The following is a 27,242-nucleotide window of genomic DNA, read 5'->3' as shown; positions in this document are numbered from 1 at the left end:
AATCTTAATTTGTGCTGCAGTTTTCATTTTCTTGAAACTCCCTTATGTGTAGTAGCAGTGCTTCACCAAGTAATCCTTCTCTGTTGATTTGAAATTGTTTCTGTCTATTATTATTTTTGTGGATTTTGGTAATGCATTAACAGTTTGGAGTCATGGTGGATTATGCATTTCTTTAATAGTGCTGTTTCTTTTCTGTTGTACATGTGCATCACATATTTGTCTTGCATGGTAGCTATGTACAGATTCATAAGGAGACAATGCATGGACTGCTACTGCTTGATTTTTCTTTTATAATTATTAAATTTTCTAGTATGTAAATATAATGGAAGGAAACATTCCACGTGGGAAAAATTATATATAAAAACAAAGATGAGGTGACTTACCGAACAAAAGCGCTGGCAGGTCGATAGACACACAAACAAACACAAACATACACACAAAATTCAAGCTTTCGCAACAAACTGTTGCCTCATCAGGAAAGAGGGAAGGAGAGGGGAAGACGAAAGGAAGTGGGTTTTAAAGGAGAGGGTAAGGAGTCATTCCAATCCCGGGAGCGGAAAGACTTACCTTAGGGGGAAAAAAGGACAGGTATACACTCGCACACACGCACATATCCATCCACACATACAGACACAAGCAGACGCTTGTGTCTGTATGTGTGGATGGATATGTGCGTGTGTGCGAGTGTATACCTGTCCTTTTTTCCCCCTAAGGTAAGTCTTTCCGCTCCCGGGATTGGAATGACTCCTTACCCTCTCCTTTAAAACCCACTTCCTTTCGTCTTCCCCTCTCCTTCCCTCTTTCCTGATGAGGCAACAGTTTGTTGCGAAAGCTTGAATTTTGTGTGTATGTTTGTGTTTGTTTGTGTGTCTATCGACCAGCCAGCGCTTTTGTTCGGTAAGTCACCTCATCTTTGTTTTTATATCTAGTATGTAAATACATGGATGTGGTAGTATTTTATTTTTCTTAAGTAGTGGCTTCCATCATGGTCTTTGATCTATCCCTTCCATTAGTCTAGAAACCTTTTTCTGTAATTTAAATTATTTCAAACTTGGTCCACAATTTCCCCAAAATACTACACAATATTTTAGTACTGAGTGAATATAAACAAAATATATGGTCCTGAGATTATCATATGATTATGAAACATGCTTTGCCCAGTTTTCTGTTTATGTAGCCTACATGTGTATCCCATTTCATATTCTGTTGTATGCATACACAAAGAAATTTTGCACACACTGCTTTGCCATTTGTTTAGCCATTTATTTCAGAATGTGGATTAGCTAATGTCCTATTCTTGGTGGTGAACACGTCCACTGCAACAGTTTTTTCCCAGATTTATCATCAAGATGTTTGGATCAAAGTATTCTGCTATAGTCTTTGTGAAGGCTTTACTGTTGTTTTCACATATAGTTCACCATTGCCATTTGAGTTTACATATTATCATTTTGTCATTTGGAGATAGTGAGTGGAATTGTGGGCACTAGAAAATGAAGTGCAAAGTGGAGAAATTGGAATATTTCCAATGTATTCTCCTGTTTAAGTTCAATACAGAGATGACAGCACCAGAGGCAGCCAGAAACATTAGCATGATGTATGATGATAATACCAATGGACAGAGCATGGCAAGAAAATGTTTTCTCATATTGAGGAGGATCATTTTGACATTAGTGAGTCTCGATGTTCAGGAAGACTTTCATGTTTGAAGCAGATCGTTTAAATGCACTAATCCACAATCATTCATGTCAGTGAACTTGAAAACTGACAAATGTGATCAACTGTGATCAGTCCACTGCCATGTGACGTTTGTATGCAATGGGGTAGATTCAAAAATTACGTGTATGGGTACTGCATGCTCTAATCCAAAATCACAAAAACCAGCAGGTGGCCATATGCACATATCGACTTGCTCGTCATCAATTGGCTCATGAACAACATTGACTATCCCTATCCTGTATCACTGCTGTTGATGAGAGTTGAGCCCAAACAAAGCAGCAATTCCCCCTAATGCATCTGGACGAACAGCAACATTGTGGTGTACTACAAATTGCTTCCCCCAGGTGTAATCATCACTGTTGATATTTATCATCAATAACTAAGATGTCTTGCAGAGGCAATCCAAAAACAATGACCAGAAGACTGAGTGAAGTGATGCTACTCCACGATAATGCATGCTTGCATTCTGCTAGATCAACAAAAACATTGTACACGAGTTGTGTTGGTAAGTCATGATGCACCTACCTTATTCACCTGATCTTGGGTCCTCAGATTTTCACCTTTTCCTCTCTCTATCAAACAACATTCAAGGGACTTCCTTTCTGGATAAAATGCACTCTGAACATGACTCGACAAATTTTTCACCTCAAAATCACACGACTTCTACAATCGCAGAATCAAAAAGTCACCCCAGCACTGGCAGACTGTTGTAAATAGTGAAGGAAAGTATATTATTGATCACTAAATTCTCTGTTATGTGTATTTGTTGTTTTTATTAAACTTACAGAGAAACAGTATGAACTTATGCAACAACTCAAGACCATTCACATATATTAAGAACAGGATTGGACCCAAACTGGAACTTTAGGGAACTCCATGTTTGACCACTAATACATCACACTGATGGGTACTGACTGCCACATTTACTTTATATGTTATCTCTATCAGCTGTTTTCTTTCATGGATGTATGATTTAATCCAATTATGTGCTACTCCCCTAACACCTAAATTACGGCTCTTACCAAGTAATTTATCATGACTTATGGCATCAAACATTTTTGATAAACCTAGGAATATGCTCAGGGTATGTTCCTGCCTACCTATGGATTGTAGCATTACATACAGAAAAGAAAAGTTGCTGTTTCTGTTGAGTGATTTTTCCTAAAACCACGTTGTGATTTTATTAGTATATTATATTCATTTATGAAATTAAACAGTCCTTCATAAAAAAATATTTCTCTAAAATTTTTGAAACTACAGACAGCAGAGAAACACTATTGCTGGCTTCTCTTTTTGTAGTCGTTTCACTTTAGTAATTTTTAAGCATGCTGGAAAACTGCCAGTTGAGCCTTCTGAGACAGATCAGTGGTTCAGAGATTAAGTCCATACATTTTTTTACAATGAAATCTGGTATTTTATCTGTTCCTGATGAGTGTTTTGCTTTAACAATCTTGCTGTACTTTTTATATATTAGTTGGCATGAGAAATATTGTGTCATCTATCTGATTAATTTTTTATATCATTTGTATGGGATGTTTATGGGTCGGTTTGCTCAATAGGCTTTTCTCCTACATTCACAAAATCACTAAATTATGCAATACATTGCAGAGAACTGTCAAAGTTGCAATATTGATTTCCTTTATTACTTGATCACTAGTTTTGAGACTAAGTTCATTATCAAGTCATCCCACAAGCTATGCAATACCATACTTTACTGCAGCCACATGAATGTTCATTGTAGTACAACATATCTTTAGTATACAGCAGTACATCTACATCTACTTCTACATACATACTCCGCAAGCCACCGTATGGTACATGGTGGAGGGTATGCTGTATCACTACTCCTGCCCACCCTGTCCATCAGATCATTTATGCATACAGGAAATAAAAGCACTCCTATCACACTTCCCTGGGGCAATCCTGGCAATACCATTGTCTCTGATGCACACTCGCCATTGAGGACAACATACTGGGTGCTATTACTTAAGAAGTCTTCGAGCTGCTTGCATGTCTGGCAACCTATTCCGCATGCTCCTACAACAGTCTCCAATCGGGTACTATGTCACATGCTTTTTGGTAATCTAGAAATATGGGATCTGCCTGTTGCCCTTTATCCATAGTTTGCAGTACATGATGTGAGAAAAGGGCAAGTTGAGTTTCCGAAGACTGATGCTTTCTAAAACCATGATGATTTGTGGAAATAGGCTTTCCAGTCTCTAGGAAATTTATTATATTAGAACTCAGAATATGTTCTAGAACTCCACAAAAAACTGATGTTAAGGATATTCTTCTGTAATTTTGTGGGTCTGTTCTTTTAGCCTTCTTATATACAGGAGTCACCTATGCCTTTTTTTCCAGCTGCTTGCGATTTTGTGCTGGCAAGAGATTTATGAGAAATGTAAATAAGGGGCCAATGCTAAACAGTAATCTTTGTAAAAGTAAACTGCAATTCCATCAGGACCTGGTCACTTATTTGCTTTCAACTCTTTCAGCTGTCTCTCTACACCAGCAATGGGTTAGGTTAGTGGTGTTTAACGTTCCGTCGACAACGAGGTCATTAGAAACGGAGCGCAAGCTCGGGTTAGGGAAGGATGGGGAAGGATATCGGCCGTGCCCTTTCAAAGGAACCATCCCGGCATTTGCCTGAAACGATTTAGGGAAATCACGGAAAACCTAAATCAGGATGGCTGGAGACAGGATTGAACCGTCGTCCTCCCGAATGCGAGTCACACCAGCAAAGCTTATCACTGTGTCCTACATAGGAGACTCTGTGTGACAGTAACAACAGTATATTTCTACGATTCTTCTGTGTGAAAGATTTCTTGAATGTGGAATTTTGAATTTCGGCTTTCATTTTGCTATCTTCAACTACCACACCAGACTGGTGAGTGAGTGACAGGATGGAAGCCTTAGACCCACTTAGCGAATTTACATAGGACCAGAATTTCTCGAGTTCTCGACCAGATCTTTTTCTAAGGTACAACAGTGGTAGTTGTTGTATGCTTCACGCATAGATCTTTTCACAGACACACAGACCTCTAACCTTTGCCTGTTATCCTGCGTGCGTTTTCTTTTGAACTGTGAGTGCAACAGCCTTTGCTTCCTCAGAATTTTCCAAATTTCATTGTTACACCACAGTGTCTTTTCCACCCTTAATACACTTACTAGGTACATACTGGTCCACAGCATGATTTACAATCAGTTTAAACTTTGCCCATAATTCTTCTATGTCCACCATACTGGAACTAAACAATTGCAATGCACTAAATGAGATGATAACAACTGCTTACCTGCTTTTTCAATCAGAAACACTCTCCTAGCCTTCTTGATTGATTTGTTAACTTTTCAAAACACATACGATGATATCATGATCACTAATCCCTGCTCTATACTGATGCCATCAATATGGTCCGGCCTGTTTGTAGCCACAAGGTCTAAAATATTTCCACCATGTGGGCTGCCTAACTAGCTGCTCAAGACAGTTTTCGGAAATAGCTGCTCAAGACAGTTTTCGGAAAATGTGTTCAAAAGTATTTTGCAAGACTGTCTGTCTGCACCCCCCACAATGAATCTGTAGACGTCCCAATCTATACTTGATAGGTTAAAGTCGCCTCCAACTATTATTGCATAATCCGGGTACCTATGCACTACTGGCCGTAGACTTTCTTTGAATGACTCTAGAACTGTCACAGCAAAGTCAGGTGCTGATAAAAGCATCCAACAATTAACATTATTTCACCTAGACCTGTTATACATGACCAGATAACTTCACTGTCACCCTTAATTTCAACATCAACAGACACAATATTTTTGTCAACTGCAATGAACACTCCCCCTCCTATGGCATCTAATCTGTTCTTCCAATAAATATTCCACGACACTAAGTACCTCAGAGCTTTCTACTTCGGGTTTTAGCCATCTCTCAGTCCTAGGAATAATTTGAGCATGAGGAGTTTCCTGGATGGCAGTAAATTCAGAAACTTTATTGTGAATACTTAAGACAATTTACTGATAAAATTTTACAGTCAAAATACCTCTACTCTATACGTGGTCTGATGTCCCTATCTGAAAATCAACTAGTGAGTACTCATCAGAGTACCTCAGACTAACATCTAGACTAAAAAAAAAAACCATGTGCACCCCACAAGCACTCTGCTAACCATGTAGCTGCTTCTCTCATGTAGTGCACACTTTGACCTATCAACATGTAGTGCACACTTGACCTATCAAGGTGAGTCCTAAAATTCCCTACCAGGTAACACAAGTCTAGAAATCTGCAGCCAAGACCGTCACAGAGTCAACGATGCCTTTGTTCGAGACCCTCCACTCGGCTCCAAACCGAAGGATCCTGATCAACTCTGGGAACAATGCTGCAAATTGCAAACTCTGCTTGCACTCTGCCAGCAGCCTTCACCACCTCTGCCAGCTGTCTGTCTGAAATGGGGATGGCTTCAGGACCCATGTGACAGGCATTGTTGTTCCCGACATTAGCCACATCTCGCAGGCGACTGCACCCTGCACTATCGATAGTCGCAGGCAAGGCCACCTCCTCAGTTATTACACAAGGACTGAACATTCTGATGGAAAAGCATAAAATTAGGGACCACTTTTTGTGGATTGCTTGGTTTAGCACATACTTCTGTTTTGTTTCCTGACTCCTGTTTCTCCTTTTTTTGAGTAGATGATTTATTCTACTGGAGGACAGAAATCTAATATTTTTGTATTCTTATTTAAATTATCACCCTCTTTACTGAAACTCAGTTTACCTTGTTTTTTTATAACTGCACACATATCTACCGAAACTTTACTGCAAGTTCAAATGAAATTCATCTTGTGTTAGGCAGTTACTCGTAACGAATTTATTAAGACCTAAAAATACTGCCCCTAAAGTATCACACTGTTTTCCCATCCAGTTCTTTATTCTGTTCTGTTTATCTATCACTCACTGATCTTCTATGCATAATTCCACTTATCACTATCTTGGACCCGGGACAGACAGTTTTGGCTGTTCTAATTATTTTTGTTGTTTTATTTATGATCTGAATTTCACTGCAGCTGCGAAGACAATCTGTCCCAACATGCACAAAGACACTTTTATATATTTCACTGCAGGCTGTAGACCACACTACCTCTGAGTTTTGTTTGGCCATCCAGATGTTTCTCAGGTGTTTATTCATCTGAGGTATCCAAATCCCAGGTCTAGCATTAATTTTACAATTCAGGACATCGATATTTTTCATAAGAGAATAGCCAATGAAAAGGCACTAGTTTTTGACATGCTGTTTCTCTTTGTAATTATCAGTTCTCTTTGTGTTTATTCTTAAACCTTTGTCTCATGGGTCATAACCCTGTGGAAGACACAGGTGCAAGACCTTTTCCACACACATAAACCACTCCTATTCCAGAACTGTCATCATCATTTTCTATGCCAGCAAAGACAGGGCCTCCTGTAAAAGCTGCTACACCATAACCAACTAGTCTGTAACAACTACATAGCATTCTATGTAAGTAAGAGCAACAACAAACAGTCCACACTTATGAATTGCAACCACCAAACTAGCTAAAGTCAAGTGGAGTGAGATGTTGCAGAACATGCTGCCCAATATAATTTGGTTGATTACATTGTTGCTTCGCCACATAGAATATGGATCCCCCCCCCCCCAAATTACCTGCCACTCCCGCCAACATGTTTAACATTACTGTGGATAAGAGAGCTCTCCCTCCGATACATCCTTCATTGCAACAACCCCCTGTCCTTAGTCTCACCCCCTGTCCTTAGTCTCCCCCTCTCAACTGGTCCCTCTCCTCCATCTGTCTCCACCCTTCCCCGACCCTCTCCTCTTCTTCCCATCCCATTCCACACTACTCCACTACTTATCTCTCTATCTTTTTTTTATTTTTTTTAATATATACTTCAGTGTTTCTCCTAATGGTCCCCCACCACACTACTGAACACATCATCAAATCCTCTCCTCATTCTGTCCCTCCGCCTCCTTCTTTCCAAGTTAAGATTGCTTTGTTACCCACTACTTAACACAAGACAGTAGATAGATCTCATTATTAAGGTTTCCAAAGCTATGCCTACATGAGCATATACTTTATTTTGCAGCTATTTTTAACCTGAAATATCACATAAATTATTTACATTTCATATTTGTTATGAGTAATAACTTGTTTGGTAGTGCCTTTTGTCTAACAATTGATTAGTGTCCCCTCAACATTACAATTTGTCATGATAGGTTTTTCATGGTGACTTACTTGCTATTACAGCCCCCCTACCCCTCTTTTTTGTAACATGGCCTCTATTTTTTATACAATTTGGTCTTTGTACACTATTTCCAAAAAGTGTGAGTTTTAGTGCAGTATTTTAAGCACTTTTTCCTTCAACATAGGCCTACATTTTGCTGCTGGAAATTATTTTATATCCATTTTAGTTCACTGATTATAAACTCAAAACTAGTTTCACATTCATCGTTTTTTTAATTTCATCCTCATCATTTATATATGCTTTCTTTTTACATGCAAAATTAACATTTTTTTCAGAGATATACTTTTATATTGGCCACCATATTTTATATCTTTCTAAAATTTCTTAAATCCTTTCATTGGTGTCTACAAGATCATGGAGCTTTGCCATGCATTATTCAAGGTAGATCTTCTAGTACAACCAAAAGTTGTTATTCCATAAGACATCAGGAAAATAAGAGGTTGTTTTAATGGCTTCAACGTCATTTAGGTAGTTGGTTAAGAAGTTTCAGAATGTTTTTCCTCTGTTTAAATTCTCCTCTAAATGTACATTCCAAAATTATAAGATTATTTTCCACCCACTAAGCCACATTTCTCACTGATGTTTAACCACTATTGTGCCGCACCAGTTATAACTACTTTATATAAAATTAGGGGAGGTACTATTTATGGAAAGAACATGTTATATATAAGGAGTAATCAAAAGGTTTCAGCTTGAGGGCGCTGGTGGAGAATATATGCACTGTAGCACAACTGCAATACAGATGCACGAACACCTACATGTAGGCAATGGATTAGAGTGGCATTTCTGTCTTTCTGATGAGTGTGCAGTACATGCAAAAATGTGAACTATACCCAAGTCATTACCAAATATGTCCAAACAGAACCACTATGCAGTTATTTCTTTCTTGGCTGGAAAAAAAAAGAAAAAAAGAAAAAGAAAAAAAAGTGGTAGACATCCAATGGAGAACTAAGAATGTGTATGGAGCAGCATGTCTGTTGAAAACCACCATTGTGGAATGGTGCGCCAAGGAGTGCTGCTGCTTCATGTTAATGCATGTCCCCATACCAGAAATGTAATAACGCATTAGTTATGCCAACTCAAGTGGAAGACACTTGAACACTCGCCCTACAGTCCTGATCTCCACCCACACAATTATAATTCCTTCAGTCCTTAAAAAATGCTTTAAAGGATGTGCAGCAGGCAGTTATGCACTTCTTCACACAGGAGGACACAGTCTTTTACCAAACAGGTATCTTCAAACTTGTGCATCAGTGGGATGACTGCCTCAGTGCTCATTGTGATTTGCCTGACTGGCATACCGATTTCAGTCTGTATGGCCTCTGAACAGAAACTTCTTGGTTGCCTTTTATGTATCTTTAAGAAAGCCATTCATCCTTTCCTACAGTCTTTTTAATCAATCCAAATATGGAAAATACTTATGTCATCAGTAAAAAGTACACATTCTAATCACTGAATAATAAAAGGATAATCAAAGGCAAGAGATGCCACAACATCCTGAAAACTTTTGCTCCATTATTTAAGAAAACAGTCTGCATTCTTTTTGCTGAACCCAGTGTGATCCAACAGTCATCCTAACAGTTTCACTTTCTGCTATCAAAAGTCAAGATTTAGACAGTTAATAAGTCACAAAATATACAAAAAACTGTATTATTTCATTATTTAATTTTTGTAACACAGCACCCATGATGATTAATCAGAACAACATTTTTAGATGATAAATAATTGTACTGTGCATGCGCATAATGATTTTTATACCCCTTATTTGGCAACAATTAGAATAGGTGTCTTTCTTTTTAAGTTTCTCGGCAGTAGGCTCAATTTAAATGTAAATATTTTCACCAGGAAAATGTTTGCTGTGATTTGTAGGCTGTAGGCTCCTGAAAATATCACCATCTTTGACACAGTTCCTAAGACGTGTGAACTACCTAACTGACGAATGAACATTGCAAGTAATAAACTGTGACAGGTGTGATATGTTCTAAAACTACCCTCAAGTTAATCAACAGCATTCAGCTATATTTATAGTGGACTAAATAAGCATAAAATCAAATTTTCAAATCAATATATCAACTAGGAGTAGTAACAATCATAAATAGAACATTAACAGATTACTAGCACAAAATCCAGTATTATGATATGTAATTAAAAAAACTACTGCACTAAGGATACAGAGCATGCAATTCTGATTTAAACCTTTTCATTTTCTTCTGTACCACTCTTGGATATGAAATGCCAGTACTGTAGAAAGTTAAATAGTCAAAGTTCTTTTTTGTGCTATTTAAAGGCAAACACATATGCCATGTTGAAAAATGCAGAAGTACTGGTACTCTCGATATTAAATCCAATTGCTAACACCAAATCAACCTTTCTACATGCACCACAGCTGCTGATCAAAATATTACTACTGATAAAGATACATAAATTCATAAATTTACATCAGGGTGAAATGACCATGTTTACATTAAAAAAAATAAGTGGATCACAAAACTTTTAAAGTTAATTTGAATTTTAAATTAAACAGAATCCTGTGTTCTGTGTGTTTCATTTCTGCATCTTCAGCATGCTGGGATTTGAGTGCATCTACAATTTTTTTGTGATTACAATAACTGTTATGAAAACAATGTTAAGTTACACAGGAAGAACATTTATTTACAGATGACCAGTTTTAGAATGCTTGTCTATTATCGAATCAGGCGTAACTATAAGTCTTGCATTATACCAGTCATACAAGTGGAAAACTGGCCATAAAGTCAGTAAGTGTGATACAAAACATGGCCTCCACATGTGCTCATCGCTAACTGTCAGAGCAAACACTCTTCATTTCATTTGACAGCCCCATTGAAAGATAAATCTGTCAGATGTTAATCCTACATTCTTTTACATATCTCTCAGTCCTACAAATATATCGTACTTTAGAGTGCAAGGAAACATTTACAGTCACATTATATACCAGAAACATTTTTGCACATTTTATATATGAAACCTTCCAATTTTTGCAGCACTCATAGGTCTGGATAAAGTCTTTAATTGAAAGTAGTGTGTTTACTTTCTTTTGCATAACAAAAGTCTTTAAATAATATTTATCTTTAAAGTGGGTTTTCACATTATCTCAAATCAACCAAGTGTCCTCCTTGCCAACATTTAAACAAATTATATCTCCTCTACACAAAGCTAATCATCTGGAGGAGCATGAATTCTTGGGAACTTTTGAAAACAATTGACAGTCCCATTTTGCATTTAAATCTGTCATCCAATAAATAACCAACTTTTTTGATAGTAGGTTCCCAGCATCTTAGCTCACTTGCACTGTCCTCAGAATATGTAATATACAGCAATGATACAGCTACACTCTTACCACACTCTGTATGCAGCATGTAATAAAGCTTGAATTTTTATGAGCATCTCAGAAATTTAATGTTCACTCACAGTATAAAGAAAAAAACTATGATGTTTCCATACATGAAAAATTGGGCAAAATCACTTTCTAATCAATCACAATGAATTGAGAAGATGATTAAAATAATTTACCTGGTTGCATGAACAACTGTAATCAAAGACAAGCTAAAAATAAAGTAAGTACTGGACACGACACTCTGCTGTTATCATCCATACATTAGCAACAATAGGTGTGTTATTCACAGTTTCGTTCCAGGTGCTCTGCAAGAGTTGCTCTCCACATTATTTTGTAGTTGCTTTCTGCATTTTGGGTATGTACTTGCAATTAAGGCTGTGTTGATCAACTGATCCCTGATGTAACCTGATGTCCAGGAGTTCAGCTGGACAGTGATACTACAAGTTGAGGAAAGCCATGATTGTGATTATCAGAAAACGCTTCACTGTAGTTGCTGAACAATTCATGTAAGAATTCAGAAGACAGATTGAATTTGACGGTTATGTACTTTTCATTGATGGCAGACTGTGTGACAGGACAGAGCGGAAGGCCTATATAAGCTTAAATTGCTGCCTCACAATTGGTGTTTCACCGTTCTGCAATACATGCAAGTTTAGCTTCAATGTACCTCTACAAAATATGTCACCTGGGTGCTGTATTCTAATTGGCTACTTAACAAACTGCCAACACATCCTACAATTCCACTACACCTCTCAGCAAGAACTGCCAACATTCCCCCACAAAACATACGAGAGCTATTCACAAAGAAGGGAACGTTTCCATCTGATGCCGCTTGGTGCGCACCGATGGCGTATATTTTGGTATGTGTGTGCTCGGCAGCTCAGTCGGCATCCATCTGTGACAGCGGGAACGTCTCTGTGCATCTGGATTTTTCAATAATCAAATCACACCAGTTGTGAGGTGCGATCTGTGATATGGTTTTTGTTGGCAAAAATCCTAAAACCTATAGAAATTTATAGTGAACTGTGTGAAGCATACGGGAACAGCGTAATGTCTGAATGTTCTGTCTGGAAATGGTGCATTCAGTTTAAAAATGGCTGAACCAACGTTCATGATGAAGAGAAGAGTGGTCACCCGAGCATTGTGACTGATGATCTTGTCACTAAAGTTGATGAAAAGATTCGTGGAAACCATCGCTTCACAATAACGGAGCTTTCGCTTTCTTTTCCACATGTTTCATGGACTTTGTTGTTTGAAATTGTCACTCAAAAGCTAGGCTACCACAAATTTTGTGCACGATAAGAACAGTGAATGGGGGCAATGTTGATATTTCTGGAGACCTACCACAAACATGGTGATTCATTACTGGATCAAATTGTAACAGGTGATGAGACTCAAACACGTTAATTGCGAGACAAAATTACAGTCTTACAGTCCATGGACTGGGGGCACACAAGGTCCCCCCCAAAAACCAAGGAAGTGTTTGCAACCTTGTCAGCATGGAAGTTGATGACGACAGTGTTTTGGGATAGGTAAGGTGTGCTGCTTATTGATTTTCTCAAACATGGAGCAACCATAAATTCTGCCCGGTACTTTCAAACTTGGCACATCCTTAGAAGAGCAGTTTAAAACAAACTGCCGAGGAAAGCTGACGTCCAAAATTTCGTTTTTGCACGAGATTGCCTGACCTCTCATGGCAAATCACACTAAAGAACTCCTTAATTCATCCAAATGGATAATTTTCCCTCATCCGCCCTACAGCCCCGATCTTGCACCAAGCGACTTCCACTTGTTTCCCAAGATGAAGAACTGGCTTGCAACGCATCGCTTTGATGACGACGCAGAACTCCAGGCGGGCATGACTTACTGGCTGAAGTCTCAGGTGGCGGAATTTTATGACAAAGGTCTTTCAAAGCCTGTCCATCACCATGATAAGTGCCTCAATGTGTTTGGTGACTGTGTGGAAAAGTGGTATGTCCGTTGCTCTTCAGATTTATATAATAAAATGTATTTCTTGCACTTAGTTTTTTTTTTTTTTATGCCAAAATGTTCCCTACTTTCTGAATAGCCCCCTATAATAGCACTTACTCTATACTGAAGGTTTACCATAATCACAATACCTAAAATTATTATTGAACGCATTAACAGGGCTCTGTGTGAAACATTTAGCCATGACACTTACAAACATCAGAGACCTTCCTTCCCTTTATTAAAAATGGAATACTGAATACACAAACATATTAAGTTCCTGATGGGCTGCAAAACATTTAGGATTATCTCATTAATATTTCCTTAAAAATTTATTTTCTAATCATTCACTTGGTAGTTTTCAAAATTTTATTCCTTTAAGTAGAATCTACACTATCTTCCTCCACTTGTGGCTTTCATACTACAAAGGTAACTCTGAGAAATACAAATTTAATCATGTAAGATTCAAATTTCTGCTTTGATAGCCTAATAGTAAGGTTGCTGCTCATGAAAAACAGGACATATGGGTTGAAGTCATCACACAACCTTTCATTTGTCAATTCAGAGAGATTCAAACTGTTGTCATTCTGTGCACAAATAATTAGGTCCCTGCATTACATACCATCAACTGATAAATGAAATCCCCATCTTTGTATTCTTTATCGCCAATTATCACGGGGATTTCTGTAGTTGTCTTGGACCATTTTGACAGGGCTGCTTGCAACTGCTCTCTCTCCTTTGACCCAGGCTGATACTCTGAAAATTCACAAAGACATTGCAATATCTCTTAATTAAATCATTTCATAAAAGGACAAAATTTTAATAATATGATAATAATAAATTTCTACATGTCCACATTGACAAATAAAAATAAAACCATATTTCAACTGTAATTAAAAAATAATATGCCAAATTACTCTAACAAAATATATCTGATGATGTAGGTTTAAAATGTATGAAAATGTGCAGACTCACAGTTTTCTAAACACGAGACACTAACAAGCCTTCCACACACATAAACTACACAATGCTTATCAACAAATATGTGCTTTTAACATTGGGGGGGGGGGGGGGGGGGGGGGGGAAGAATCAAACCCCCATTACTAAAGGAATGTGAAGAGAGGGAAAGTACAAATATAAACCACAATTCTCTCTTATTTGTCACATTAACTTGTGCCTTCACCAGATGATATGGTAGTACATCTTCCACAACCACAATACAAACCTATTTACTTAAGTAGCTCAGGATTCAGTGCCATTATTATTATTATTATTATTATTATCTTCACTTTCTCAGACATTAAGTCCAGTTAAAAATGGAGTGACGCGGACCTTGATCAAGCGTCACTTACTTTTAACTGTACGGTATGTGTTATATTGCATTTAGGAACTTTCGGGTAATTGAACATGTATCAATAATTACGGATTTCTGTAGCTGTATATATATGTTTGGATGTAGCTGTATTGCATTGATGTACTGGTGGATATTGTGTGGTATGACTCCTGTAGTTGATAGTATAATTGGTATGATGTCAACTTTATCCTGATGCCACATGTCTTTGACTTCCTCAGCCAGTTGGATGTATTTTTCAATTTTTTCTCCTGTTTTCTTTTCTATATTTGTTGTATTGGGTATGGATATTTCGATTAGTTGTGTTAATTTCTTCTTTTTATTGGTGAGTATGATGTCAGGTTTGTTATGTGGCGTTGTTTTATCTGTTATAATGGTTCTGTTCCAGTATAATTTGTATTCATCATTCTCCAGTACATTTTGTGGTGTATACTTGTATGTAGGAATGTGTTGTTTTAAAAGTTTATGTTGTAAGGCAAGCTGTTGATGTATTATTTTTGCGACATTGTCATGTCTTCTGGGGTATTCTGTATTTGCTAGTATTGTACATCCGCTTGTGATGTGATCTACTGTTTCTATTTGTTGTTTACAAAGTCTGCATTTATCCGTTGTGGTATTGGGATCTTTAATAATATGCTTGCTGTAATACCTGGTGTTTATTGTTTGATCCTGTATTGCAATCATGAATCCTTCTGTCTCACTGTATATATTGCCTTTTCTTAGCCATGTGTTGGATGCGTCTTGATCGATGTGTGGCTGTGTTAGATGATACGGGTGCTTGCCATGTAGGGTTTTCATTTTCCAATTTACTTTCTTCATGTCTGTTAATGTTATGTGATCTAAAGGGTTGTAGAAGTGGTTATGAAATTGCAGTGGTGTAGCCGATGTATTTATTTGAGTGATTGCCTTATGTATTTTGCTAGTTTCTGCTCGTTCTAGAAAGAATTTTCTTAAATTGTCTACCTGTCCATAATGTAGGTTTTTTATGTCGATAAATCCCCTTCCTTCTTCCTTTCTGCTTAATGTGAATCTTTCTGTTGCTGAATGTATGTGATGTATTCTATATTTGTGGCATTGTGATCGTGTTAGTGTATTGAGTGCTTCTAGGTCTGTGTTACTCCATTTCACTACTCCAAATGAGTAGGTCAATATTGGTATAGCATAGATATTTATAGCTTTTGTCTTGTTTCTTGCTGTCAATTCTGTTTTCAGTATTTTTGTTAGTCTTTGTCTATATTTTTCTTTTAGTTCTTCTTTGATATTTGTATTATCTATTCCTATTTTTTGTCTGTATCCTAGATATTTATAGGCATCCGTTTTTTCCATCGCTTCTATGCAGTCGCTGTGGTTAACCAATATGTAATCTTCTTGTTTAGTATGTTTTCCCTTGACTATGCTATTTTTCTTACATTTGTCTGTTCCAAAAGCCATACTTATATCATTGCTGAATCCTTCTGTTATCTTTAGTAATTGGTTGAGTTGTTGATTTGTTGCTGCCAGTAGTTTTAGATCATCCATGTATAGCAAATGTGTGATTTTGTGTGGGTATGTTCCAGTAATATTGTATCCATAATTTGTATTATTTAGCATGTTGGATAGTGGGTTCAGAGCAAGGCAGAACCAGAAAGGACTTAATGAGTCTCCTTGGTATATTCCACGCTTAATCTGTATTGGCTGTGATGTGATATTATTTGAATTTGTTTGGATATTAAGTGTGGTTTTCCAATTTTTCATTACTATGTTTAGGAACTGTATCAATTTAGGATCTACTTTGTATATTTCCAATATTTGTAGTAACCATGAGTGGGGTACACTATCAAAAGCTTTTTGGTAATCAATGTATGCGTAGTGTAGCGACCTTTGTTTAGTTTTAGCTTGATATGTCACCTCTGCATCTATTATCAGTTGCTCTTTACATCCTCGTGCTCCTTTGCAACAGCCTTTTTGTTCTTCATTTATAATTTTGTTCTGTGTTGTTATGTGTCATTAATTTCTGTTTAATGACTGAAGTTAATATTTTGTATATTGTTGGTAGGCATGTTATGGGGCGATATTTAGCTGGGTTCGCTGTGTCTGCTTGATCTTTAGGTTTCAGATATGTTATTCCGTGTGTAAGTGTATCAGGGAATGTGTATGGGTCTGTAATGTAACTGTTAAATAATTTAGTTAGATGTGAATGTGTTGAGGTGAACTTCTTTAACCAGAAATTTGCTACTTTGTCATTTCCAGGGGCTTTCCAATTGTGAGTAGAATTAATTGCTTGGGTGACTTCATGTTGCAAAATTATCACTTCAGGCATTTGTGGTATCATCTTGTATGTGTCTGTTTCTGCTTGTATCCACCGTGCATGCCTGTTATGTTGTACCGGGTTTGACCATATGTTGCTCCAGAAGTGTTCCATGTCTGTTATGTTTGGTGGATTGTTTATTTTAATGTGTGTGTTATCTATTGTCTGGTAAAATTTCTTTTGGTATTATTATTATTATTATTATTACTCATACAATCAGCTATCAGTGGCCTGCAGATATGTTTAACTCCAAAAAGTGAACAGATTATGTTACATTTTTCAACGTCATTTTCTGCTGAAAGTTTGCTTCCCAAAAATAAAAAGAATCCACACACTTTCCTAGGAAGGACAGTAGCAGTGCAAAGGAAAACTGCAAATACTGTACAACTGCTTTGCAACATGCAATGCACTTACCAAGAGTAGGTTCATTCTTCACAGTAAAATCTTCTACTGTACCAAGTGCACTGGAAGAATATAATCTGCATGACAGAAACCTGTAATGGAAAAATATATATATATATCTCAATACGCATGACACATACTGTATTTTCAGCTGGTAAGAAATAGTTGGATAACTTCACAAAACTCCTTAAAAATTTACTGAGAACTACCCGTTTTAATTATCCTTTACAGAGAAGTAAGAAGACAAGAGTACAGAGTTAATGTCTAATTGATTTCACTGTACACTGAGCACCAGCAAAACTGGACAGGCAATGGCGGAGAGAGAGGGGAGGGGGCTGGAGGAATGTGTGTGTGTGTGGGGGGGGGGGGGGGGGGGGGAGAGAAAGAGAAAGAGAGAAGCTATACTCTTACATAATGTACCATGTCCCCTTTTGTCTCAAGTAAGCCAAGGAAATTACAGGAAACTTAATTCAGTATGCCTTTTGCACATGCACTGCACTTGTACTCAAGTCACTTTTGTAGTTCAGTTGCTGACATTTTCTAGATACGTTCAAATACTTATTAGAAAAAGCACTTAATGAAAGGCTGAAAGATTTATATGAGACCCGACAACAAGATTGAGTAGATTGCTGAACTGATGCATTTGGTACCACCTTCCAGCTTCGAGCTGTGATGCCATGGTGCTGGGAGAGTGACATCATGCAAAAGTGCTGCTTTCAAAAGTTAGTTTGTTTCATGTAGGGGCATTCTTTAATTTATATGGTGTTAGTAGAGATTTTTTTGACTGTCCCAAAAGTGGGTCCAAGTCATCTGGGGTAGTATGTTTTTAAATTAGTTTGGTGTGTGCTTGTGTTGAAAACAGTGTACCTGTGTGCATGGGGGGAGGGGAGGCAGGCAGAGGCATGGTACATGTGTGTACATATACTGTGATGATAATTCCACTGGTACTTGAATCTGACATTTTTTATTAAGTTCTACAGTTGTTTAGTACACTCTGGGGAAGATAATATTGAAAGTCCTGTTGACTAGGAAGTGAGATCAAGCTAGAGGAACTCTTAAACAATTGAAAAAAAAAGGGTGTCTTTACTCCCAACTGACCATGACTTATTTCAGTCTATTCTCTTTTCTTTTTTGCCTTCTATAATAACTACAGAATCCAACTTAAAAATTTAACTGTACATTACCAAGGCCCTGGATATCATGGCAGAAAAATTGTTGGTTAACAGCTACAACACTCATAGTACAAACTGTCTACAAGGTTTGCACCACTGTCATGTTGTGTAAATTTTCGTGGAGTTCAGAGCAATCTGGCTGGCCCTTAAAAAAAAAAAAGAATTCTGAGTATGTCTTTTTATTGTGGAATTCTATTGACATGCCAGTTTAATTCAATTTAATGTTTAGCGTATTTTGTAGTTTATGCTGAAAATTAGTGTACTGATTAAAAGTTGTATAAATGTGTTGTTACTATTCATGGTGACTTAACCACTGCTCACTTCTTTTAAAGTGAGGAAATTAGCATCACCCTCATGATAGGGGGCCATGCCCAACACCTGCTTAACAGCAACCATGGGTATTTCTTCTCCACAGATTCCCAAGCCTGATGATACATTCCTTGCCAGAGGCCAACACCAGAAGAGGTATCTTTTGGGATCCTAAGCTTAATGTTTACTTCAAGCTGCATGATTTTTTTTTTTTTTTTTTCTTACAGGTCTCAATAATTTGTTGTAGACTAACATGAGGAAAAATATTACCATCGGCTGGATGATTCATGAATGGTGCTGAAATAACTGCAGTAATGTTCTGTTCCAGAACCCAGTACTTGTAACTCCTTTGTGGCCAATAAAATGCTGCATGCATTTATGAAAAAGAGTGGTGAATTGGAAAGATCTGTGAGACTTCCCAATATTGTACTTTTGTATCTGACTGTTGTCCTACTCTAGTTCAGTTTGGCTTTCCACAAAACCACCAACTCCAGCAGTTGTCCATTTAGTTACCTGTTCCATATTTAGGAATTGGATTTACTTCAGAATTGACAATTTTAACTTTTTTCTCTCTCTCTCTTTTTTTGCAGTACTGTAATGTATGTTTGTTATGCAATAGGTACCATCACTTAATTCGGTTGGTGATGCAATTTGGCCATTCTGATGACGTCACTGCTCAATGCCATTGGAAACAATTTGGAAATGGACTGGGGTAGGAGCTATTTTACATTTGGAATCACCATTTAAATGCTAAAAAACAAAATGCAGAATTGACTAAGTTTATCAATAACATACATGGTTCAGCACTTACTTTCTCAATATTGCTCTCTCTTTACTTCGCACACAAAACCAGAAACTTGGGAGAGTTGCAGAATTTTACAAAGAATATAAATACTAGTAATTACATCGCAACATATGACCACATTCGGACAGATCTTACATCCAGCCCTGCGCCTTATGTTGACAAGCAGAGTACAGTGAAACACTGAGCTTTATCAACCAATTGGGGACTGATGACCTCAGATGTTAAGTCCTATAGTGCTCAGAGCCATTCGAACCAACCATCAACCAATCATTTCAATGCACAAGTAGCAGTGTGAAACTGAGGTGTATGTATGCGGGTGGTTTGAAGGTGAAAATACCTGAAATCTCCTAAAACATAAATCCAATTATTCTCTTACATATAAAATCAAAGCACTACTCCACCCAAAATTAAATAAATCAGGCAGAAGAAAAAAGATAACTATTACTCCTCTAAAATCTTACCCATTTCAACTGTGCATACAATAACTGTAAAGCTTAGCAACTAAAAGTAATAAATGGCATTAATGAAACTCATGCAGGTTTCCTAGATATCTGACTGCAAGAAGGCAAACTCAACATTAGTCATAGGCTGCACAACAAAGTTTATTCATATATACTTATGAGCCAAAACATTATAACTACTGCCCACCATGAGACTGAATGCCACCTGGTGGAATCATTGTGTGCACTATTTAGAAAAGAAAATTTATATAAAACACATCTGGGATGCCATCAGACAACAGCTCTGTGCCCACAAACCACCAGTCCATGGTTTATGGGAATTATTTGAATTGTGTAAGTATCTGGTGCAACATATCTCCTGAAACCTACCAATGACTTGTTAAATCTTTGCCATGCAGAATTGCTGCTGTATCACATTCCAAAGATGGTGCAACACATTATCAACCAGATGGTAATATGTTTTTGGTCATTTGTGTATGTACATAGCACCTCTTTCTACAGAGGCTACAAATTGGAGAAGTGTTATTTTATTCATCTTCAAATCTGGCACCAAGCCATAACACCAGACAATAATCACATAGCACGTACACACTTCTGGAATCTTGTGCATAGCTGATAAGCAAGACAGCTGCCATAAATGCTTCAAACAGGTTCAAATTTTGAAATTATCCCTCTTAAAAGATATTACAGCTCTTTCTGTGTGTAAAACAGACAACTATACTCCACAATGGAATGCTCAACAAACTAGTATGCATGGTGGATTCACAAGATGTGTTCAGTAAATGGGGGGAAAAAATTGCAAAGCTCTGTCCTCCCTCATGAGACATTTAAATACCAACAAACAAAACACTATTCATTTATATGAATCATTCAAGTGCATTGAATCATTAAGTACATATGGTACAGCCAGCTCACAAAGTATCAAGCAATATGGGTTTTTGATGAAAAAAATCATGAATTTCAATGATCAGCTTGTCACATACAATAAACTAAACAAAATAACAGCTTTGCTTTAGAATACTTCTTTACTTTTTTGTACAAGCAAGTGGCATTTGCATGTACACAAACAGTAATTATATACACAACCAACAGCTACCCCATCCCTCCGCAGATCACAGTTGTTAGTACAATTCTGAAAAAAAAATCAGCAGTTGGCCTTCTATTTGGGTGGTCGTCATACATTTTACAAAGGGACAATACAAATTCTAAATAAATTGTACTTAATTTTGAGATATCCTGAACGTGGAAAACTTGGAAACTGCTTTGACCCAGGACATAATGCTAGTGGTATGTGTGGTGTCACAACGGCGTGGAGTTTTTGAGTTGGTTGTGTTTGTAGATTTCGTGTTGTTGTATTTGATTGTGCTCTCAGGTAGTGGATGTGGACATGCTGAGTTTCACGTGTGGTACTGGGTTTATTTGAGTTTTGTTGTCATTGTGCTAACGTGGTTTTGAGTTTAGGTAGTTGGTGTGGTAATGTGTTTTGTGGAAGTGTTTTCAGTGAGTTATCACGGTTTGTTTATGTGTTTGGCATTTTTGTTACATCTGATTAGTTTGGTGTTTGTTGTGCAGAAAGAAGTCTAATTTTTTTTATTGTTTTTTTGTTAGGTATGGATATGACAGTGAAGTTCACGAGTGTATCATTATGTTCTGAGATCGGTGGTGATATGCTGTTTGACACACAGTTTCTGCAGATGTTCGGTCTTGTTGTGTCACTTTTGTGGCAACAACATGGGGTTCTGGCAGCTTGAACCACGGACACGTATATGTTGCATTATTGTGGCGCGCATCTCTCTCTCTCTCTCTCTCTCTCTCTCTCTCTCTCTCTCTCTCTCTCTCTCGTTTTGGTTTTATTATATAGTAATTGTGATGTTTTGTGTGTGGTATATTTATGGTAGATCGGTTGTGCTTTAATTGATGTAGTGAATATGGGATATCTGGGTTTCTGAGTTGCTGGGGTTTTGGTTCCACTTTTTGGAGTTGTAGGTGCTGATTTTTTGGTATTGATAGCTGCAGTTGAGCTATATAGGTCAAGAGAAATGTCCAGGCCCACTTTCTGGAGTTTTAGGGGTTGGTTTTTTTGGTATTTCTCTCTGTGGTTGACCCATAAAGGTAAATGGAAATGTCCAATTACACTTTTCGGAGTTGCAGAGGTTGGTTCTTTGGTACTGATATCGATATGTCAAAGGGGCTGTTTTTCATAGTTTGTGAACAAATGATCTCAAGATGTTGACAGAAGATACTTTTAAAAATCAATTCAAGCATAGCTTATCTATAAATGCCAGTATAAGATGGATTTAATATAAACAACAATGTAGGCAACAACCTTGTGCTAGAAATAACTATAATGGTAAATTGCATATAAAACCAACTGTGTACTATGGAATGAATTACTGTCCTGCTTAAGGGGTTCATGGGCATAGCATCAGATAATGTTGTCAAAACTACACAGTATTTCAGTGAGACAGCTACTTGCTATCTTGAAGTGTCCTGCAGTTTGCATTATTTAATGGTAGCATACTGTGAAAAAATAATGTTTTAATTTTTACTCTGCTGACAGTGAGTGTGGATGGAATGTTACATGTTATGAGCAGAAAGTAAATTTAGTATTAGACCATTTGGCTTTAAAGAGAATGCTGTGAACTACCATACAAAGTTGTAAAGTGAATAATCTCACTTTACAACTAATTCTCTGGCCAACTACTCTAGTTATTGCACAATTAATTAACAGTCCATAAGCTTCTGATCTATGTTAGCAACAATTACATTAATTACAAAATAATGAAAAATTACAAAAGAATTTCAGGCTCTACTGCATAAGTTAAATATTTTCAGCTGGCAGAAGAAAGCAGTTAGATGCAGATTAGTCAGTCTTGCAGAAAACACTTCAAAATCCCTTAATATTGCAGCATCTAGTTGTTTATAAACACACAAGCTAGTTATTTAATGTATGCTACAAAAAGAAAAAAATTAATATGAGATTATTATGTACATAGCACCAGAACCAGCCCCTATCTAGATTTTCCTTCTTCCAAGACTGTCCCTGATCCACAGTAACTACAAGTATCTAGCACGCAATCTTTCAAATCATATCTCCAATTGTTTAGTCTCTTTAAATAAATTTTAGAGAGTATTAAAAACTGACATAAGTGCAATCAAGTTCTGTTAGAAATTAATGATTTTGAAATAGCTTTACACATGTGGTAAGAAGCCTTTTACATTTCTGTGTTCATCTATGTAATTATTGTACGAAATTCAGCTGCACTGTTTGGTGACACCAGTTGTAAGGAAAATACAGAAAGGTCAAAAAAATATTTGCTCTCTACAGGAAAAATTCTCCACAGTAAACCCTGCAGCAAATATTCTTACTGTAGACTAGGAAATGCTTCTACACTGAGTGCATATACCATTTCAGGCATTTTTTAGGTGTGTTAATGGAGAATTACTATTCTTGAGAGTTCTTTAATAAGTTCTATTCGTATTGCAGCTCTGTGCATTTGCATAGTGTTATTAATCTAAGTTCACTCTCTGAATAACAAGTTAAAATATTAGTACATGAGACATTCAGCACCAACTTTTAAACTCCAAATGACCAGAAAAGTTATAAGGTATGACAGTGCAACCACTCTGCTACAAACATGGAAATCAAATCGGGATCTCTATCTCCCCCTCCCCCATTCCTTGATTTGATTTCCACATGTGGAGCAATGTACACAGTTCAGTCATACTGTTTGTTTAACTGATGAAAATCTGCTCATTTGGATACTTAAGGTGTTAGAGCTGAATATCATTGTACTAATTTTTATCTTGTCATTCAGAGAGGCTACAGGGCCAGTTTTTTTGTTCCAAAATTTAATTAAGACAACACAATTTCAATGCAAGTGCCACTTCATGTGGGTTATTTTTTTCCCACTTTAGAACCATTATTCTCTCTGACCTGAAGTACTACAGTTACACATGGATGAACCAAGGAGAGAATATCTGTCCTAGTCAGGAAAAATTCTCCTCGACTAAATATGGAACAAAGATTCATTATAGAACAGGAAACTTTAAGAATCATATCTATTCTTTTTGTATTCCTCTCATACAGCAAACACCCCCCCTCCCAGTAGCTTATCTTTTACTACTACTACTACTTTCATTTTAATAGTACTCAAGGATGAAAGATATGATGCTTCTCAAGATACATGCTTAGGGTTATTTTTTCTTTCACTATTGAGCAATACAATACTATCAGTTTCGAGCAGCCTATATACCCAATTTACACCATCACTGCCAGCAGTTTCTGTTTTTCTGGAAAGGAGGAGGGGTGGAATGGGGGGTTAACTTTAGATGGCTTTATGCTAGCCTTAAATTTTTTTCATTTACCATGAGCAAGTATTCTCAAACACAACTAGTACTTATATACATTCTATTTATTGTATTCAATCCTATTAAATATGGCAAACAATGACCAATTTCACAATGACTTTTTCTCTCTATGTAGCCAAAATTTAATTCCTAATCATATGAGCTGTTTCCATGCAAAAAAATCAGACAGACACAAACCAACCACCACAGGAAATGAGGCATGATGTCTCACATAATTACACTAAATTGAAAGAATTTATACCAAATACTTCCAGCATATTGTGAAACTATTGCCTTCACACACAACTCTCTTGTACGTCATAAAGTCCTCCAATGTTGCATACTGCATGACAGTAATGTCTTGTCATTCTTCTGAGTTCAACATCTCACTCATCATGGGGAAATGTTGGTTCATTTTTCTAAGTGGACTGAAGGGAGGACATGGAGATGTGCACGTTTGAAACGTTGGTGTCAATTCTCTGGATGAACTGAAAGGAGCACAAGGGGAACAGCTGCACATTCTAGTCCTGGTGTCACCACAGGATGTCCAAAGTGTGACCAGTGACAGTGCAAAGAGATGCAAACAAACAGTGCAAAACTATTTTTCATATTACAATTTATCTTGTACAAATTGTGTATCAACAAAAGAACATAGTACAACTGGGTCCAACTGAATGAAGCAGTGCAGTTGTTAAAGCACTGACATATTCAGGAGGATGGAGATTAGATTAGGTTTTCATTCCATAGACCCAAAAATGAGATGATTCTTATGGGTGTGGAGTGTGTCAGAAAATCTAAAATAAAGAACAGAAATCATCTGAATATAATACTCACTACCCTGATCCTTTGTCAGGAGATTGTCAAAATATGTGAGTGGGACTGCTTATATTTACATAATTAATACCCTGTCAGAATGAAATATAGTTATGCACTTTTAACAAATTTACCACACACAAAAACCTAATCTTGACTTTTGTGACCACGTGCTGTAAAAACTGAAATCTAACTTACATTATTATTTAAACCGGTCTAACTGCCCCTATTAAGATATTCGTTTATAGAGGCGAATGAGTTGCCTATCAGGAAAACTTCCAAACTCTGTTTAAACTGTGCCTTATCAGAAACCAAGTTTTTAATGGTGGCTGGCAATTTATTGAAAATTGAATATTGAACCCCTTTCTGGACCAAGGTAAGCGATTTTAGGTCTTCATGTAGATTGTTCTTATTCCTATTATTGATACTATGTATTGAGCCATTGGTTGGAAATAGTGCCATATTACTTGCAAAAAATTTCAACCAGTATACTGAGAAGCAATGGTTAGAATAAAAGATTAATTTAACAGGTTTCTACATGATCATCTTGAATTTACAGCACAAATGAGTCTTACTACATGCTTTTGCACTCTAAAAACTTTTGCTCAGTTTGACAAGTTACCACAGAATATCCCGTATAGAATGAAAGTAAGCAAAGTATACAAGTTTTTTTTTTTTACATTTACATTTTTCCTCTGTCCAGCCAGCCTGATTTTGATTTTTCTAAATCATTTTCGGCGTGGCTTCTTGAGCAAGATGATGACTAACCACCCGTCCTATTCTCATAAAGAATATTTATATATTCCACGTGTATGTATACCTTCTGAGCAATTTTTTTCATTGCATTATAATCACAAATCCAATATGACTGTAAAATGATCCCCCACAATAATGTTCCAAAACATGGATATGGTAACAATGAAACTGTTGTCTTAGTTTAAGACTACTCCTTTACGTAAACTACTACGAGGATTTGTTTTGAAACCTACTCATGCAGAGGGAATTTCTGCTATTATTACGCAGTAATGAAATTAATTTGATTTCTGCTCGCTTTCTCGGCGACTTTTTTTTCATTTTACTCTACACACACAGTCCACCCACGAAGCGCTAACTTATACCTCAAATGATAACAATAATCTGTGTTTTAGGCATTTTGTGTTGAGGAAATACTCAGAAAACCGTTTTAAAAATTGTTTGAGCTTTTTGAGTATGAAGATCGTCAGAGTACCTAATCCAGCAATAAAAAATAAAACGGAATATTTGCTTTGCTCTCAGTAAAAGTATTTAACAGTGTTTTCTTTATTTTGTTTCATGGGAACTTTGGCCAATTCATTGACAAGTTAATTCTGCTTGACACTTCCTTTCCGCCTACGACTACGAAAGGAAAGATATTTAATGTACACACTGACAGCTGCTATGATAAGACTCTGTTTGTTTACCTCTCACCGAACCCAATAAGACGAAATCTTCCAAGGGTCAACATGCCACTTCTGATAGCAAGCTTCGAGTCAAACTAAACAAACCGACTCACACTCCTTACACCTTACTCCCACACCGCGCACCCATCACAGATTTTATATTCTTTCCATAGAAGAAATCGGCAAGGTCTCTGCATGAGATTTTTGCAAAGATTGCTTTGTCCAGAAAATTACGTGGACGTAGCTACAAGTTTGAACACAACAGTAATTAAATTAAGAAAAAAACATTTGTATCCATTTGGAGAATACTTTTTTGTGAGCTAATTACGAGCAACAGTTAAACGTTCAACATTTCTTTTAGCTAAACGTAGGGGCAAAAGGAAAAACGTTTTGGTCACACAGCTTTTTTTAAATCGTATGAGGAGGTATCCATCCCATTGATCTGGTAATATTACTACCGGTACCACATTTCTTTCAGGAATCTTTACTAATACAGATGGAGAACACAAAACAAAAAACGAAGTGCAAAGGCTTTCTTGCTTAGCTTTTTCATTCCCTTGATCT

General features: G+C 36.9%; 1 protein-coding gene across 1 annotated transcript in view; it reads right to left on the bottom strand.

The window, feature by feature from the left end:
- The window catches only part of LOC126469947 (delta-1-pyrroline-5-carboxylate dehydrogenase, mitochondrial), a 114,705-nt gene extending 87,851 nt beyond the window's left edge, over positions 1-26,854 (bottom strand). Inside the window, exons 1-3 of the mRNA XM_050097354.1 lie at positions 26,700-26,854; positions 17,363-17,442; positions 13,933-14,066 (exon numbers count right to left, since the gene is read on the bottom strand). Coding sequence (XP_049953311.1) covers positions 13,933-14,066; positions 17,363-17,442; positions 26,700-26,743 — 258 coding nt within the window. The 5' untranslated portion in view covers positions 26,744-26,854. The remainder of the gene's footprint in view (positions 1-13,932; positions 14,067-17,362; positions 17,443-26,699) is intronic.
- Between the last annotated feature and the right edge of the window lie 388 nt (positions 26,855-27,242).

This window comes from Schistocerca serialis, chromosome 3 (genome assembly GCF_023864345.2).
Source record: "Schistocerca serialis cubense isolate TAMUIC-IGC-003099 chromosome 3, iqSchSeri2.2, whole genome shotgun sequence".
In the NCBI taxonomy this organism is placed as follows: Eukaryota; Metazoa; Arthropoda; class Insecta; order Orthoptera; family Acrididae; genus Schistocerca; species Schistocerca serialis.
This window is presented reverse-complemented; position numbering and strand designations above follow the sequence as displayed.